The sequence below is a fragment of the Myotis lucifugus genome, unplaced genomic scaffold, assembly GCF_000147115.1.
Source record: "Myotis lucifugus unplaced genomic scaffold, Myoluc2.0 scaffold_701, whole genome shotgun sequence".
Taxonomy (NCBI): domain Eukaryota; kingdom Metazoa; phylum Chordata; class Mammalia; order Chiroptera; family Vespertilionidae; genus Myotis; species Myotis lucifugus.
The window spans coordinates 152424-168899 of record NW_005871749.1 but is presented as its reverse complement, the minus strand read 5'-3'; the positions used below and the strand labels follow the sequence as shown (position 1 = coordinate 168899).

The 16476-nt window shown below is 42.4% G+C and overlaps 1 protein-coding gene across 1 annotated transcript in view; it reads right to left on the bottom strand.

Moving 5' to 3' along the window:
* The window catches only part of FRMD3 (FERM domain containing 3), a 108259-nt gene that overhangs the window by 45644 nt on the left and 46139 nt on the right, over window positions 1–16476 (bottom strand). The window contains exons 6-9 of the mRNA XM_006105588.3: window positions 12020–12107; window positions 9561–9649; window positions 6836–6899; window positions 3248–3336 (exon numbers count right to left, since the gene is read on the bottom strand). Coding sequence (XP_006105650.1) covers window positions 3248–3336; window positions 6836–6899; window positions 9561–9649; window positions 12020–12107 — 330 coding nt within the window. The remainder of the gene's footprint in view (window positions 1–3247; window positions 3337–6835; window positions 6900–9560; window positions 9650–12019; window positions 12108–16476) is intronic.

Sequence of the window (16476 nt, the reverse complement as noted above, 5' to 3'; positions counted from 1 at the left end):
CTCCCCCTCCCTTACACTCGTCTGTGGGTCAGTAACAATCAACCCCACCTAGCATTCCTCTGGCACCTCGTTCCTGATGGCCAAGCCCTCTGTATCTGGCTCCAAGATCTCCTGGCCTTTCATCACCTCCCTTTTTATTTCATTCTACCCTCTGCTCCAGCCTTGTGTAACTGCTCATCTTCTCCATGTATGTCTTTCCCTTCCCACCACACTCCCTTACTCAGAATGTCCTCCCTCCAACGTAAAGACCCTTCCTTCCAATTCCTAGCTCTCCCCACAGTGAGACTCACCCCTCCTGGACTGCCCTCTAGCATTTTATTTGCATTTCCTTTTTAGTCTGCATCATGAACTACAAATCTCCTGGCACAAGATCCAAACCTTATCAACTTGATTCATTAATTCTTTTTTGAATGCTGGGGGTCTTTAGGGAATACAAAGATAAACAGAACCTAGCTCCTATCATCATAGAGATCAGATCTAATACAGATATAAAATATACAAAAAAATGTCATAATATATCTTTATTTTTTATCTTGTTTTGGCTGTGTTTCAAGACTATCTATTAACTCCCTCATCTGCAAGAAAATATCCACTCAAAAATAATTAACTAAATGTCTCTCAATTATTATTTGATAGGAACCAGATGATTTCATTAACAGATGAACAGAAGAGTTCCAAAAGCTTAGGCTCCAAAAACAGTTTGTCAGGTTCTCAAAAAGTTAAATATAGAGTTACCCTATGACCCCAAAGTTACACTCCCAGGTATAAACCTAAGAGAACTGTCCACAGAAAAAAAAAATTACATGGATATTCATAGCAACATCATTCACAATACCTAAAAAGAGGGAACAGCCCAAATGTCCATCAACTGATAAATGAATAAGCAAAATATGGTATATATAAACAACGGAGTATTATTCAGCCATAAGAAGAAATTAAGTACTGCTGCATGCTACAACATGTCTAAACCCTTGAAAACATTATCTAAGTGAAAGAAGTTGGGCACAAAAGGCCATGTAAGTTTATAATTCCATTTATAGGGAAAGTGCAAAATAGGTAAGCCCATAGACATAGAAAGTAGATTAGTGGTAGCCAAGGTCTGGAGAGAGTCAGAGATAGGGAGTGGCTGCAAATGAGTGCAGGGTTCCTTTTAGGGTTGATAAAAATGTTCTGGAATTAGATAGTAGTGATAGTTGTACCACTTCATGAATTAGATGAAAAACCACTGAATTATACTTTAAAAGGGTGTATTTCATGGTATGTGTTATCTCAATTTTAAAATAACTTGTTAAAAAATTTTTAGACTCCAACTAAAGACTGAGAGGACCAATCCTTTTGCATTTCCTTTTTCTCAGCTCTCATGTGGATGGAGGGGTCTAGACATGCTGATTTTTCAAAGGCCACTGGGTACCCATTTTAACCAGTCATCAAACACTGCAAGGAGCACACAGATGCCTTGAGGTGGAGATGATTGTGGGGGGAAATCCACTGATCTTTATCACCTCTTCCTGTCACTACTAGGAGCACCACATGTTGTGGATCAACTCACCCAAGGGTTTTCAAATTATGCTCAGGGTTTTCCCAGGATTGATGGGTTTTCTGGGATATGAGATTCTGTCTGCTGGGGGTTCTTTGCTAATCCCTCCCCCTCCCTCACACTTGTCTGTGGGTCAGTAGCAATCAACCCCACCTAGCATTCCTCTGGCACCTCGTTCCTGATGGCTGAGCCCTCCGTATCTGGGAAAATCCCAGGCAAACTGGGACAACTGGTCACCCAAGCTCCTGAGAACAGCAAGAAATGGATGAATGGTTTCCTGTCCCCAATCTCAATTCTGGTCCCCACCAACAACCACAGCTTCTCTATTTTTATCTCTTTTACGTACTGGACTTTGCCTACAGAGTTCTGTGGCTAAAAAGGGTTTGTAAATTATTATCCAAGCTATCATTCTCTTAAAGATCTTCATTAGCCAAAGCCCAGAAGGTTCAGAGACTCGGCATTTTTCAGGGAAAATGCCCTGAAATTTTCCCTGAGGTTAACAGAATCAGAGCCCTTCAGAATCAAACAGACTGGGCTCTGCAACCAACTGGCACTCCAGAAACTTCCATTGCTAGTGGAGGGGGCAGTAGTGGCAGTCACAGCAGCTGCTATCATTTATCAATGGTTCATGTGCCTGGCAGAACCAAACACTGCAAGGCAGTGATTCTGATTCTGTGGGGAGGGAGAATGAGTCTAATGAGGAAGACAGAATCTCAGTGGTGGGGGCAGGGAGAGAGGCTGAGAAAAACCACCTGGGTGGGCTCCAGGAGTCGGTGGTGCTGATACCCTGGCAGGCCGGACTAGGTTCTTGACTATATCGATAACCACTGCTCTTCCAATCAGTAAGTCTGTCTCAAAGAGGAGAAGCTGGAACTCAGTGGAAAGATCCTAAATTTGAATCTCTTTGGAAACCTGACAGCTTTATGCATGGTTTCTGAAGTCCTGTCCAGCCAGCACTGCCTTTCTGTGATCCCAGACTCTGATGGCATTCCACCCATGAACCTTTGGCTCCCATCTCTATATACTCAAGGCTTCTAACTAGGAACACGTGAGACTCTCTGCCAAAGATTTCTTTTTCCAGTTGTGAGAGTACATTCAGTCCAAACTGAGAGTAAGCCAGAAGTGCCAGAGAGTATAACTCCACCCTCTAAAGTAGCCCTTAACCAAAATGAATGAGGAATTGGAAGATAAACAGCCCAGCCTCTTTGCTGGTCAGTGGGTGAAATTTGAGGCCTGTTCTGCAGTCTGCCAGAGCTCCCCTGCAGAGCGGAGCCCAGCTGCCCACAGAGTGACCTGCTCAATAGCGCCCATCTACATGGCTTGCTTTCCTACCTCCCTTGCCCACTCCCCAATTGGTATGTTTAGTGACCATATCCCAGAAAAACCACTTGCACTAAAATCTTCTCAAGGTCTGTTTCTGAGCAAGAAAGCCAACCAAAAATAGGACCTGTGACATGTTGAATGGAAATAGAAATGACAAAACAACAAGCAACCCACAGCAATTCTATGGGAAACACCCAAACTGGAGCTCAGGACTTGCTCGGGCCAACAGTGATAGGAGACACTCTGAACAATGCACCAAATTCATTATTCACTTAAATATAATAAAAAGGACTATATTAAAAGAAATGAACATGGAACTATTTGCAAAACATTAAGGGTTCCATGGGTGTTTTAAAGTCTATGATTAAATGAATAAAAGCTACTTACTTATAAAAGGCCTGGTTCTCCACCCCACACTTCCAGAGATGTTTGCAGGCAGCTGGTGTTGAGGTATGGAATGCCAACATGGCTTTTTTCTAATAAAAAATAAAACAAAAAAGGGCATGTTAAACACAGTTTATGTTTTTTATCTTTTTCTTTCAAGTAGCTTGCGTATCACTATGTTCTTAAAAGTGTTGTTAAAATGGTATTCTCCCTTTTGCAGACATCACTAATCTGACTAGGCCCTGTTTCTGATAAAAAGCAGCCTCATAATCTTCAAGTCTCCAGGCATTTATCACCTCTCAATCCGACTTGGATGAGTTCAAAAATGTGTTTGCCCATCTTGAACAACTAGTGCTTGAACTGAAAACTAGGTCAGGAGATTCTGCAGACTTTCAGATCTAGCTCTGAGGCTCAAAGTTTCAGTATTGGTCTCCTCCCAAATGTGTTCCCTGGTAAACACAACCTATGTCTGGTGACTCCTTTATTTTAAGATTCTTGGATCTTATAGACTTTGTTTATAAAACTCTAGCCATCACTGGTTGTTACAAGCTTTGTAAGTATTCTTCAGATGTCTCATGAATCTGTATTTTGGCAAATTACAGAGGTAGGGGGAAATCCAGTTGCTAAATCTCAAGTCTATCTCAGTCTATTTTTTACACAGGGGTACTCACTCAGCATTGTTTACTGACTTTATTCTTAAACTAGAGGCCCAGCGCACGAATTTGTGCACATTGAAAGGAAATTAATTAAAAGACATACTTTAATATCTCTATTCGCCCTTTCTCTATAATAGAAATGTCAAACAAATTCACAATCGACAATGACAGATCAAAACACATGCATGCGATTGGCGCCAAGAGCTTTATATGTATCACACATGCGTGAGTCAGCTTAGCCTTTTTTTTTTTTTTAATTTTTTTATTGCTTAAATTATTACAAAGAGTATTACATATGTCTCCTTTTTTTTTCCCCGCCCTTGACAATCCCCTGGCTTCCCCTACCCCCCAGTGTCTTATGTCCATTGGTTATGCTTATATGCATGCATACAAGTCCTTCGGTTGATCTCTTACCCCCTCCCCCTCCAACCCCCCCACCCTCCCCGGCCTTCCTGCTGTAGTTTAACAGTCTGTTTGAGGCAACTCTGCCTCTGTATCTATTATTGTTCAAGAGTTTATAATGGTCTCTATTATCCATGAATGAGTGAGATCATGTGGCATTTTTCCTTCATTGACTGGCTTATTTCACTTAGCATAATGCTCTCCAGTTCCATCCATGCTGTTGCAAATGGTAAGAGTTCCTTCTTTTTTACAGCAGCATAGTATTCCATCGTGTAGATGTACCACAGTTTTCTAATCCATTCATCTACTGATGGGCACTTAGGCTGTTTCCAGATCTTAGCTATGGTGAATTGTGCTGCTATGAACATCTGGGTGCATATATCCTTTCTGATTGGTGTTTCTGGTTTCTTGGGATATATTCCTAGAAGTGGGATCACAGGGTCAAATGGGAGTTCCATTTCCAATTTTTTGAGGAACCTCCATATTGCCTTCCATAGTGGTTGCACCAGTCTGCATTCCCACCAGCAGTGCACAAGTGTTCCTTTTTCTCCACATCCTCTCCAGCACTTGTCGTTTGTTGATTTGTTGATGATGGCCATTCTGACAGGTGTGAGATGGTACCTCATTGTTGTTTTGATTTGCATCTCTCGGATGATTAGTGACTTTGAGCATGTTTTCATATGTCTCTTGGCTTTCTGAATGTCCTCTTTTGAAAGGTGTCTATTTAGGTCCTTTGCCCATTTTTTGATTGGATTGTTTATCTCCTTTTGTTAAGTTGTATGAGTTCCCTATAAATGTTGGAGATTAGGCCCTTATCAGATATACTGTTGGCAAATATGTTCTCCCATGTAGTGGGCTTTCTTGTTGTTTTGTTGATGGTTTCTTTTGCTGTGCAGAAACTTTTTATTTTGATGTAGTCCCATTTGTTTATTTTCTCTTTAGTTTCCAATGCCCTAGGATCAGTATTGGTGAAGAAATTGCTTTGGCATAAGTCTGAAATTTTGTTGCCTTTGGATTCTTCTAGTATTTTTATGGTTTCCCGTCGTATATTTAAGTCCTTTATCCATTTTGAGTTTATTTTTGTGTATGGTGTAAGTTGGTGGTCTAGTTTCATTTTCTTGCATGTATCTGTCCAATTTTCCCAACACCATTTATTGAAGAGACTATCTTGACTCCATTGTATGTTCTTGCCTCCTTTGTCAAATATTAATTGAGCGTATTGGTTGGGGCTGATTTCTGGGCTCTCTATTCTATTCCATTGATCTATATGTCTGTTCTTGTGCCAGTACCAGGCAGTTTTGAGAACAGTGGCTTTGTAATACAGCTTGATATCTGGTATTGAGATCCCACCTACTTTGTTCTTTCTCAGGATCGCTGCAGCTATACGGGGTCTTTTTTTATTCCAGATGAATTTTTGGAGAGTTCGTTCTAGGTCTGTGAAATATGCCGTTGGTATTTTAATGGGAAGTGCGTTGAATTTATAGATTGCTTTGGGCAGTACAGACATTTTAATGATGTTGATTCTACCAATCCAAGAACATGGTATGTTCTTCCATCTGTTTATGTCTTCCTCTATCTCTTTTTTCAACGTCCTGTAGTTTTCTGAGTAGAGGTCTTTAACCTCTTTAGTTAAGTTTATTCCTAGGTAGCTTAATTTTTTTGGTGCGATGGTAAATGGGATTGCTTTTTTAGTCTCTCTTTCTGCAAGTTCACTATTGGTGTATAGAAATGCCATAGATTTTTTGAGTCAGCTTAGCCTTTTATAGATATAGAATAAACTTGCTTAATTAGACCTGCTTTCTGATTTAGCTAAACTTTTTCCACCCAGTGAAGCACCTCAACTTCCCTTTCAGGTAATTGTCAGCAACACAGCAATAAATATCACCACAAAGCAGATTATTATTGTAGATCACACAGGGAGAAAAAAGGGTAAAATATTTAACTGCATCCGTTTTTGACTATATTCTGCACAGTGAGAAAACCTAAAGTCATTTTCAAGGTCCACCATTTCTTTCTTCTTTTCAGTTGGGTCAAGTTTCTAAGCTTTCTAAATCTCCATTTTCCGGCTAATGAAAAGAAAATAGGATTCCACTGAGTCTCCTATCTACCTACTCCAGGACTTCTGTGAGGATCAAATGAGATGAGGCATGGGAAACGCTTTACAGACATTTGGTTACAGTGTAAAGTGTTTCCACCTGGCTATAAAGCAAGTCGTGTTCCTGGGCTGAAGAAACTGCAAGGAGGCTAGTCGCTAGGGAGAAAAGCTGGGTGTTGCTACGTGACATCATTACTCGGACTGTTGGACACTTAGCATATTAGTCTTTTATATATATAGATGTTCAAACCCAGTGTTTATTTGTTTACCTCTCAAATATTCTAAGCATACGGCTTCCATTATAACCACAAACTTTAAAGTCATTATCTTTGGGGGCTATAATGCCAAAGGCACATCTTATGCATGAATCTCTCTCATGGGCATGCACATGCACACTCACACTCACACAATAACAGGGTTAGAAAAGCAGTATCTGACCTCCTTCTGGGTGCCAATCACATAAAATGTCTTCCCTTCAAACTTCAATTTGCAGACATCTGGCCTAAGAAAAGAAAATCTCTTTGGGTGAGAAAGAAAATAAAGTGGCAACTGACGCAGGTACCTGGATTCCCACGGGAATGCAGCTGGCTCACAAATGCCAAGTAGACTGCACTGAAACAAGACATTATCTGACCATCGGTGAAGGCCCAATGAGCAGGGAAAAGCCTCAAGAGAATTATACAGCAATGTTCTTCCCAAGAGAATATCCCCAGGCAGCTCAGAACTAGTTATTCCATTTTTTACAGGTGAGCTGCACCTTACTTCCAAGGAGCTCTTGAGGTCCCACAAACATGAACGACCCTAGCAACATGAAGGGGCCAGCCCACTGTGTGAGGCGGGAAGAATGTGGTTATTTCAGATGCAGTTAATAAAATAACATGGTTTCACAATATCTGTTCCCTCATCCATCTCAAAGAAGCACACCACACTGTGAAATTCTCATTTCTGTTCTCCCTGTTTATAGAAGTGTATTTCATCATATATTGAGACGCTCAGAATTGGGAGGACAGTTTGATGAATGGGCATCTGAAAGAGCTGCTTGATTAAAATCTGCCTGAAATGTAGACCCCAGGTCACCTTCTTGGTGAGAAAATATGTGTGAAGAGAGGACTCTATTTTTATTCCTTTGATCTCATTCCTCAGATAGTGATACAGGCCCCCTGCTTTTCCTCAGGAGGGTGGGAGGGGGAGAACAGTGAGGGCACATTAAGATGTTTTAATTTAGGTAGAGGATTTTCAAGGGTGACAAAATGGATGTTTAAAAAACACACAAAGATTAAGAAAAGAAAATGTGTTTCAGTAACAATACATAGCTGTTAGAAATACATGTGCCTAGCAGAGGCTGGGAAGAATGAGGTTGGCACCAGTACCCACCAGGAGGTAGAACCCAGAAACAAATGATTGTCCTTCTCAACTCTTCCATGCAGAGGAAAAACTGAGGTCCAAACAAGGGAGAGACCTGCAATAAATCTGCACTTGAGATGTGTCCAGTTCTAACTCCAGAGCTCAAGCAATTCAAAACCTGCAAATCTAACATCCGAGGGTGGGATGGAAGAAGTCCCCAGATTACCCGTGCCCCCAAAAGTCAGTAGGGAACTTATTCTGGAACATTGTTGAAAGTATGTATTGAGTAAAAGACTATTTCAGACAGGGCAAGGAAGATAATTAGAGAAATTGGGCATCTTAGATAGGGCTGATCATGACAAAGAGCAGAAGGTGGAAGGAGAGGAGTGGGCATTAGCTGACTAATGCTAATCTAGGAGAGAGGGTTTGAAAGAAAGGGGGTGTCAAGAGGAGAAGGTGGGGAGGGCTACTTTATAACAAGGTGCCAAAGGAAATCCTAAAGCCATAGAACCATGAACTGAGGTTCAGGCAAGTGCAAGAGAGCATTTCCAACCCAGGACTGAGAATAGATGCCTGCTGGCCCATCAAGAAGAACTTCAGATTCAAGTGCTCAAGCCAAAGGAGTGAGCTTGCCACCCAGAGAGACACAGCAGGGGTGACACACCTGTCAGGGACCATCAGAGAGGGAACTGAATTGAGCTGAAGGTATTAACAAGACTAAACCTTTCCAATATTCCATCACACATATAATGTTCAGCCTTCTCCACTCTTCACCAAAACCATTTTGCTCTTTGACTGGACAGAGTGGGTGCTGCGGGTCACCCACCCTGCTCCATCCTTCCACTTCTTTATTGACATAGCCTAGGCTTTATTCTTCCTCAAGGTCATGTGTCCATGCAGATCCTGCTCTTCCCAGTCCCAAGGGGGTGAATCTTGATTTGACCACCCAGTCAGAAGTTCCCATTCTTCTGGGAAGGATTGGTTTAAGTAGGCACATGCGACCCAATCCTGCCCAATTGAATACACAGAAAGTCTCCTACAGGACTTCGGAAAAGGTTATTCCTGCTTTAATAGCAGACACGTGGAAAGCTGCTCTCCTCCAGGCTTGGGTGCTGCTGTGTGAAGATGTAAAGGCCACAGTTGCACACATGACTATGCCATTTTATGAGCCTGGAGACAAAAGCTACCACCCTGTAATGGCAAAGAAGAAAATGGAAAGACCCAAGTCCTAAATAGTGTTGTTGGGCAGTTAAGTTAAAGGATCAAGGAACTGTCCGATCTCTGCAACTTACTATGTGAGCTAATCAGTCCTCCTATTTGTAAGCCATTGAGAGCAGCCATTACTGATGCTCTGACCAAAAGCATCTTTACTGATACACTGGATAACAGAAAGTAAGTCTGCAGCAGGATTCAACAGAACAGAGAGAAGTGAATGGGAGGGGCTGGATCCCAAGTTGCTCAAAGGAACTTGAGCCTTTACCCACCCTGACCTACCCCCTCGTCATAGCTCTGGTCAGTAAAGAAGCTACTGGTGCAGAAACAATAGACACCCTCTCTCTGGAGACAGAACCTCTGAACTCAGATACATCCCAGGTCCTCTGAGTGGACACCTCAGCTGGACAAATCTGATTCCCTCCTAAGACAGGGCAACCTAGATTGGGTTTCATTTATAGACAACAAATCCCTTTGTAATGAGGTTCCAAGGAAAATAAATGAATACCAGGTACTCTATCTGACATTTAAAAAAGAAAAGTCAAAGGTGGTGAATAAAAACAAGATTAAGAAAAATGATAAGCCAGTTTTCCAAAGAAGCACTCACCATTTTATCAAATGGGTTCTCTTATTTCCCTGAAATACCACAAAGCCTGCAGCAGTGAATCCCAAAAATGTTGTTGTGCCTGTTGAATCCTGAAAAAAAAAAGAAACATATTTGGGTTGAGGAATATAAAATCTCTATATATAAAACCCTAATATGCAAATAGACCAAACGGCAGAACAACCAACCAACCGAACAGCCAAACAACTGGTCACTATGAAGTAAGCTGACCACCAGGGGGCGCGCGTGGAACATGGCAGGTATTGGCAGCAGGCGGCAAAGCGTGGAATATGGCAGTCATTGGCCGAGGTGGCATGGTGGAGCAGGTGAGTGGGGGCGCCAGACCAAGGCCGGGCACCGGTCCCTATCATTGGGGAGCCTCTGGTGGTTACTGAAAATTCTTTGCTCCCACACACCGTGGTCCCACCTGGTGCTCGCACCTGCTGCTGGCACGAGGCCGGCTCACATCCTCTGCTGGCACCGGCCCCAATCGCTTGGTGCCATCAGCGGGTGTGAACCGCTGCGGCTGCTGGCCCTGATCGCCCCTGAGGGCTTCTCCACCTCCCGCTGCTCTTGAGGGGCAATTGAGGCAGCAGCTGCCGCTCACACCCACTGAGAGCGCTGGCCCCGCTTGCATCCACTGCTGGCGCCAGCCCCAATCGTTCCACACTGTCAGCGGTCAGTGATGGGAACAGCAGTGGCAGGAGCAGGGCTGCCAGCAGACAGGGGACCAGGGGCCACAGCAGGAGGGGCTGGGCAGGGGCTCAGAGGATGGGCCAAGACCCACCCCTCCCTGTGCCCACTGCAACCTCGTGGCCCACAGATCCTTTCGAGGTGCATGAATTCGTGTACTGGGCCCCTAGTAAATGATAAGTGATATGCTTATTCATCCTCACCCTGGATTCATTTCAGGTAATTCTAATGATTGTAAAAATAAACTGAGTTTCTGAGATGGGATTTCCAGGGATACTACTTCTAAAATCTGGGTGAGGTCCAGGAATATGTAGCTTTTCCCTGTAAGGAACAGACCCTCTGCCTCTGCAGGGACCTCCTGGGAAAGTACAGATGAGTCTTAAACCACTGTGTATCTACTTCCAAACGCCTTTTGGGGCCGCCTGAGTTCTCAGATCTTCCCTGTAATGTGGACAAACTGTTCTTGGTTGTCATTAGCCCTGAAACCAAAGATGCTATGAAACCAAAGCCCTGAGCATCTAATTGAGTTGATTCAATCCTACACAGGATTTCCGGCAATTTTAATATAAAGATATTTCCTACTTCGCTTCCAGTCTCTACCAGGAAAACTAAGCATTGATAAATAAAGGCAAAGGAACAACAACAAGTCTAGTCACTCTCCAAGTAATAAATAAACAGAGAGGCTAAGGTTTGTAGATAAAACCTAATTCACTAAATGGAATAATCTGATTTATATCACGACTAGGAAGGGGCATCTGGCAAATATCCTAAAATAACTGTGTGGGGAGACCACAAGATGCATGTGCCAGTGTGGACAACTACCACCGGCTCTCAGCCTCAGCTACATGTTGGAATCCTCTGGAGAGCCTGGTCTGCACCCCAAGAGATCCTGATGGAACCGGGCAGCAGGAGTTTAGGAGCTCTTCACCTGCCTTTCATGAGGAGCCTGAGCCTAGAGCTATAGGACTGGCACTTGACCAAATACAACTATCTGTTCCCATCTGAGTCAAGAAATGTTCTGGTAAGATTCAAAAATTACCTTTAAGAGTCTGGCAGACATAAATGCTTAGTTTAGGACTTGGGTTAGTGCCTGGTTAATGCACACTTGGTTTAACATATGGAAAGGAGAAGCCTTCTCATAAAACATTTCTGGAAAATGTGTGCATGAGCATCACCTTGGGAACTTGTTTAAAAGGCTGATTCACCAGCTGCATCCCAGGGATTCTGCATCAGTAGCTCTGGGGTGGGCCCAGGTAATTCTGATACACTTGGTCTGGGTTTCATGCTTGAGAGAAAGACTGTCAAATAATAGGAGTAAAGGAAAAAGAAAAACAAATACTACTGATGTCAAAGTGTAATTGTAAATCTTTTCTTTCGCTTTCTTAATTTTTTAAGATTGCATTCTTGCTGGCAATGGCCTTAAAAATAAATGTTAGGACCCATTTCTTTACCCAAATGGGACTGGATAGTAAGTCCTAAATGTTAGGACTTCCCAGGGGTAAAACCATCCACTTGATGGGTGAATGAATCCATGTATGTGAATTTAGGAATATGTGGCTACTACATAGCAATTAGCAAAAGATTTGTTAGAGTCCAATGGTGAGAACCAACTACCAAAACATGTGACTGCAGCCCCCTGTTGGCCCTTCCAGTTAGGTGCTGTGGGTTGGGCTGTGGAAATATCCTCGGAGGGGTCTGCCAGGCATACACAACAATTAACTCTTTTGGGGGAACATAATCTTTAAATATCAACCTGTGAGGGGCATTACCTTGCATGGGTGAGGATCCACCCCATAGGTTTCCAAAGTGTGAGCTTTCAGGAGTAAGTTAAATTCAGCAACCGGTGGGCTCTGGCCTCTAAAATCACACACACAAAATTAGGGAGTTAATATGTAAAGTAACAGAAACATGGAGTCACTTCATTCCATAAAATGTGATATCCTAAACTAAGTAAAGAGCAAAATCCCTGCACAAATAATAATCAGTAAGACTGATCATCATTCCTCACCGAGAGGAGCCCTCTGCCAAGGAATCTGAGCTCTTGTTCCCTGGCTGATGGCTCCATAATAAACTCGCAAGCACTCGGAGGACACCAGTGACTGTACACTTAATCAAGGTTATCAAGTTGCCAATAAGTAGGCCCTTGGAAATGCAATCTTAATATGAAATAAAACGCAGCATCTGTTCTTTCCAACTTACTTAAAAAGATTACCGGGGTAAGAGACATTCCTTGCTCAGGGTAGAAAGTGACAATCCTGTCACCCCATCAACAAGCCTAAACAGAGCCATCTGAGTAAGAAAGAACCGTCAAATTTTCCACTGGAAAGCTCTGAGTTTTGAAAGGAAATCTCAGCCACTAGTCCCAGCACTGTCCTCCAGGGTGGTACACAAGGTCTTCGCCTCAAGGGTAGAAGAGGGCTACAAATAGAGATGCTGTGAAAAGCCCTCCTGGGGCTGACTTCCATACCAGGACTGTGCAGCATTCAAAGACTCTTTGGCTGACATTACTGTCCCACGTGTATCTTAGAGCATCTGAACTATTCCCCAAGGGTGAATATATAACCCTAACCACCAAGAAGAGTGAGTTACAGAAAACAACAGGGATTCATTTTTGTTTTCAAAAGGTAAAACGTAGTGATATATAAAGAACATTTATAAAAGCAAAAGGAGAGCATGAATAACCCCCAGTTCAGCAGAGTGCAAAAGGGAGGGAAGTGACCTGGGAGGGACACAGAGGAGACTTCAAAGCGTTTGGTAACATTCCAATTCATAAGCAGAGTTAGGGTCATGGGTATTTCTCCAACTATTCTTTAAATTAAACATATATTACATACACTGTCTTGTATAGTCTTTTATGCATTATATATTTTGCAATTATTAAAAGAAACAGCTCCTGGCTTTTAAGTAAAAGAATTATTGGATGAAATATTATGTAATCTAAAAGCACACTGAACTAAACAGAATTGATCAGGATTATAATAAATGTATGTGCAGAGCTGTCTTTCATTAAACCCTACTGATCCAACCAACAAATAATTGTTCCTATTACCAAGCAATATATCTTTTTCACCTACTATTTATAAAGGAAGAATTCTTTTTTAAAAATATATTTTGTATTGATTTCAGAAAAGAAGAGAGAGGGAGATTAAGATAGAAATATCAATGATAAGAGAGAATCATTGATTGGAGGCCTCCTGCACACCCCACACTGGGGAATAAAACCCCCAATCCAGGCTTGTGGCCTGACCAGGAATCGAACCATGACTTCCTGGTTCATAGGTTGATGCCCTGGTCAGGTGGGTCAGTTGGTTGGAGAAAACATATCCTCCGAGGAGGATTAAAAAATAGAATGGCCTTTCATTTTTCAATGGTTTAAAACAAATGAAGAATAGTATCTCATGACCCATGAAGAATTATATGGTATTCAAATTTCAATGTCAATAAAGTTTTATTGAAATATGGCCACATCCATTCATTTGCATACTGTCTAAGGGTGCTGTCATGCTACAATGGCAAAACTGAGTAGTGGCAACAGACACTATATGTCCTGCAAAACCTACAATATTTACTAAATGGCCTAGTGCAAAAAAAGTTCGCTGAACCCTAATCTAGGAACTGAAGTTATGTCTCTTTGATTCCATAAGATGAACATAGAAATAGAACCTGCCTCCAAGATTTGGTAAAGATTAAGCCATTAACAGATATAACAGCTACAGTAGAGCCTGGCACAGAGCATTTGTTCTCCTCAGCCCTGCCATGAGTGATAGAAATATGACATTGGGGGAAATGTCAGGAAGCACACTGAGATTTGCAAAACAAAGGCCCCTCTTTAAAATAAAAGTCCTCAAATCATTATTGTTTCTTTTGGATTTGCCTGCAGATCTCCATTGGCTAAACATTGAAAAGATTTAATCTAAAAAGTCATACACAGAGAAAGGCCAACTACAAATGTTCAGAGAAGGGGGTTCAAAGCCGAAGGAGGGAAGGTGGACACCCAATAGCACTAGAAACTCTTGTGTCCCCCGTACTCACTGAGGAAGAACACATTTAATGATCAGGTTTTCAGGAAGACGCTAAGATCAATGAAATAGAAATGCTTTGTTTTATTCCCTCAAATCCCTCGCTGGACATTTGTTTCTGGCAAAAAGTCTGTTGGGTAATGGAAAATAATGATTTTCTAGCCTTTACATCTTGTATCAGGAACTGTTCTAAGGTTAATAGTGTCTCTAATGAGACATTTGGAAACAAAAACAGTGATTAGTTGAATTATTTTTTAAGAACTAACAATTCTCTGAAGATATGCTTCTATGATAAATTAGGTGAGGTCAAGTTATTATGTATTTAACTATACAGCTCCCTTCTGCCCATCTTGAGTACTTTTTGCCAAAGAAGACCACTCTCTCTCTCATTGATCTGCCTTTAGCATTCCATTATACTGAGTACAAAAACATAGTGTCCCCAAAATGAATGCAAATTATTAGTGGACATTAGTTGTGGAATGAGGTGTGGATCTTGCCGGGAATGACCTGCACTGCTTGGGGCACATTTGGCAGGGAAGGGGGTGGATTTGACTCCACCTGATCCATCCGGGTCTATGAGCTCCAGAATTCAACTCTTGGGTAGAAAACTCTTCTACCGCAAAGCAGTATTCTCAACTTGAGTTAGGTTGGCTTTTGCTGCAACTTGGTTGCAACTTCAGTTAGATTTTGCTCACTACTGACTTTGTGAGTGATCTCAGGACTGGCCCTGTGGCAGGGCTTGGGATCTTAGCACCCATGAGACTCCGCAGAACTCTCTAAATGTCATGGCCTGTCAACTTTTTGAGCTGCAGAGCATCTCCTTTGCTCTTTCGTATCACCCCCGGCTCTCTGCACTTTGATCTTTTTTCCTCCCTGTGGTCCTGTCCCCACCATTGGCAAGAGCTGCCCAGCCCTGGCCAAAGGTCTGGAGTGTCTCAGAGGGATTTCATTCAGCTCTCCTGTCCTGTCCAACTTCAGCACACTGCCCCTCTTCACCCAGTGAAGGCTGGGGCCAAATGGTGGTAGGAAAGTGCAACTCACTCTGTAAATGGCTTCTTTGGGGTCCCCATCAGTCAAGTCAGCCCACTCCCGGCCAATTCCTCTTCCTCCCACCACACCTCCAAAAGTGAAAGCAACTGTAGATCTCCACTCTCCTCAGAAGGATGGTCTGGATTTCTTTGTTTCCTCGGCAACCAGATAGGTTTTACAAATACAATTTTTTGTAGTTTATGTAGTTTGTTGATGTTATCTTGGTGTTGGAGGGAGATCAATGCCTCATGCTTTTCTACATCCTAAGTGGAAGTGAGGAGCCCCCAGTCTCCCATCTCTCTGATTCTTTACTAAGAAAGAAACATTATCTCTTACAAACTCCTTGAGAACCATTAGGGACCATTTCTATGCAGAGAATTAGATAGAACCCTACAAATTGGGGCAAATGCCACGCTATGAGAAAGACAGTGATGATGCACTGGAGCTTGGCAAGGACAAGACTAGTTGGAGAGCAGCAACTTAGAAAGATACCAGAGCGCTGGACAGGAGAACTCAGGTTTCAGGTCCAGGTCTGCTGCTTCAGAATCATGTAGCCTTGGGTAAGTTAATCCCTAAGACCTCTTTTCCTTATTGGTAAGAGAAGGTGGTTGCAAACTCAATACCAATGGAGATAGAAAGTGAATTGGCTAAATATGGATGATGGTGATTCAAAGAGCAAATTATTATTTTAAAGGGCCCTGCTGCTTAGCTCTAGCTGAGTGTACCACGCAAGGGTCAGGACCTAGTGTTACCAAATCACCCAGTTGCAAGTAAGCTGGAATTTACGTAAAATGGTTCCATTTTTTAAAAAAATATATTTTATTGATTTTTTACAGAGAGGAAGGGAGAGGGATAGAGAGTTAGAAACATCGATGAGAGAGAAACATCGATCAGCTGCCTCCTGCACACTCCCCACTGGGGATGTGCCCACAACCAAGATACATGCCCTTGACCGGAATCAAACCCAGGACCCTTGAGTCCGCAGGCTGATGCTCTATCCTCTGAGCCAAACCAGTTAGGGCAAAATGGTTCCATTTTTAAAAGCTATTATTTGGCCCAAAAAGCATACATCTGGTCAGAGTATGGTCCACATAATGCGGGGATTTAGTTTTTATAGGAGGAGTATCCAGATGCCAAATCATTGTCTTTGCATTCCTAACCAGGGTGTTATAACAAGT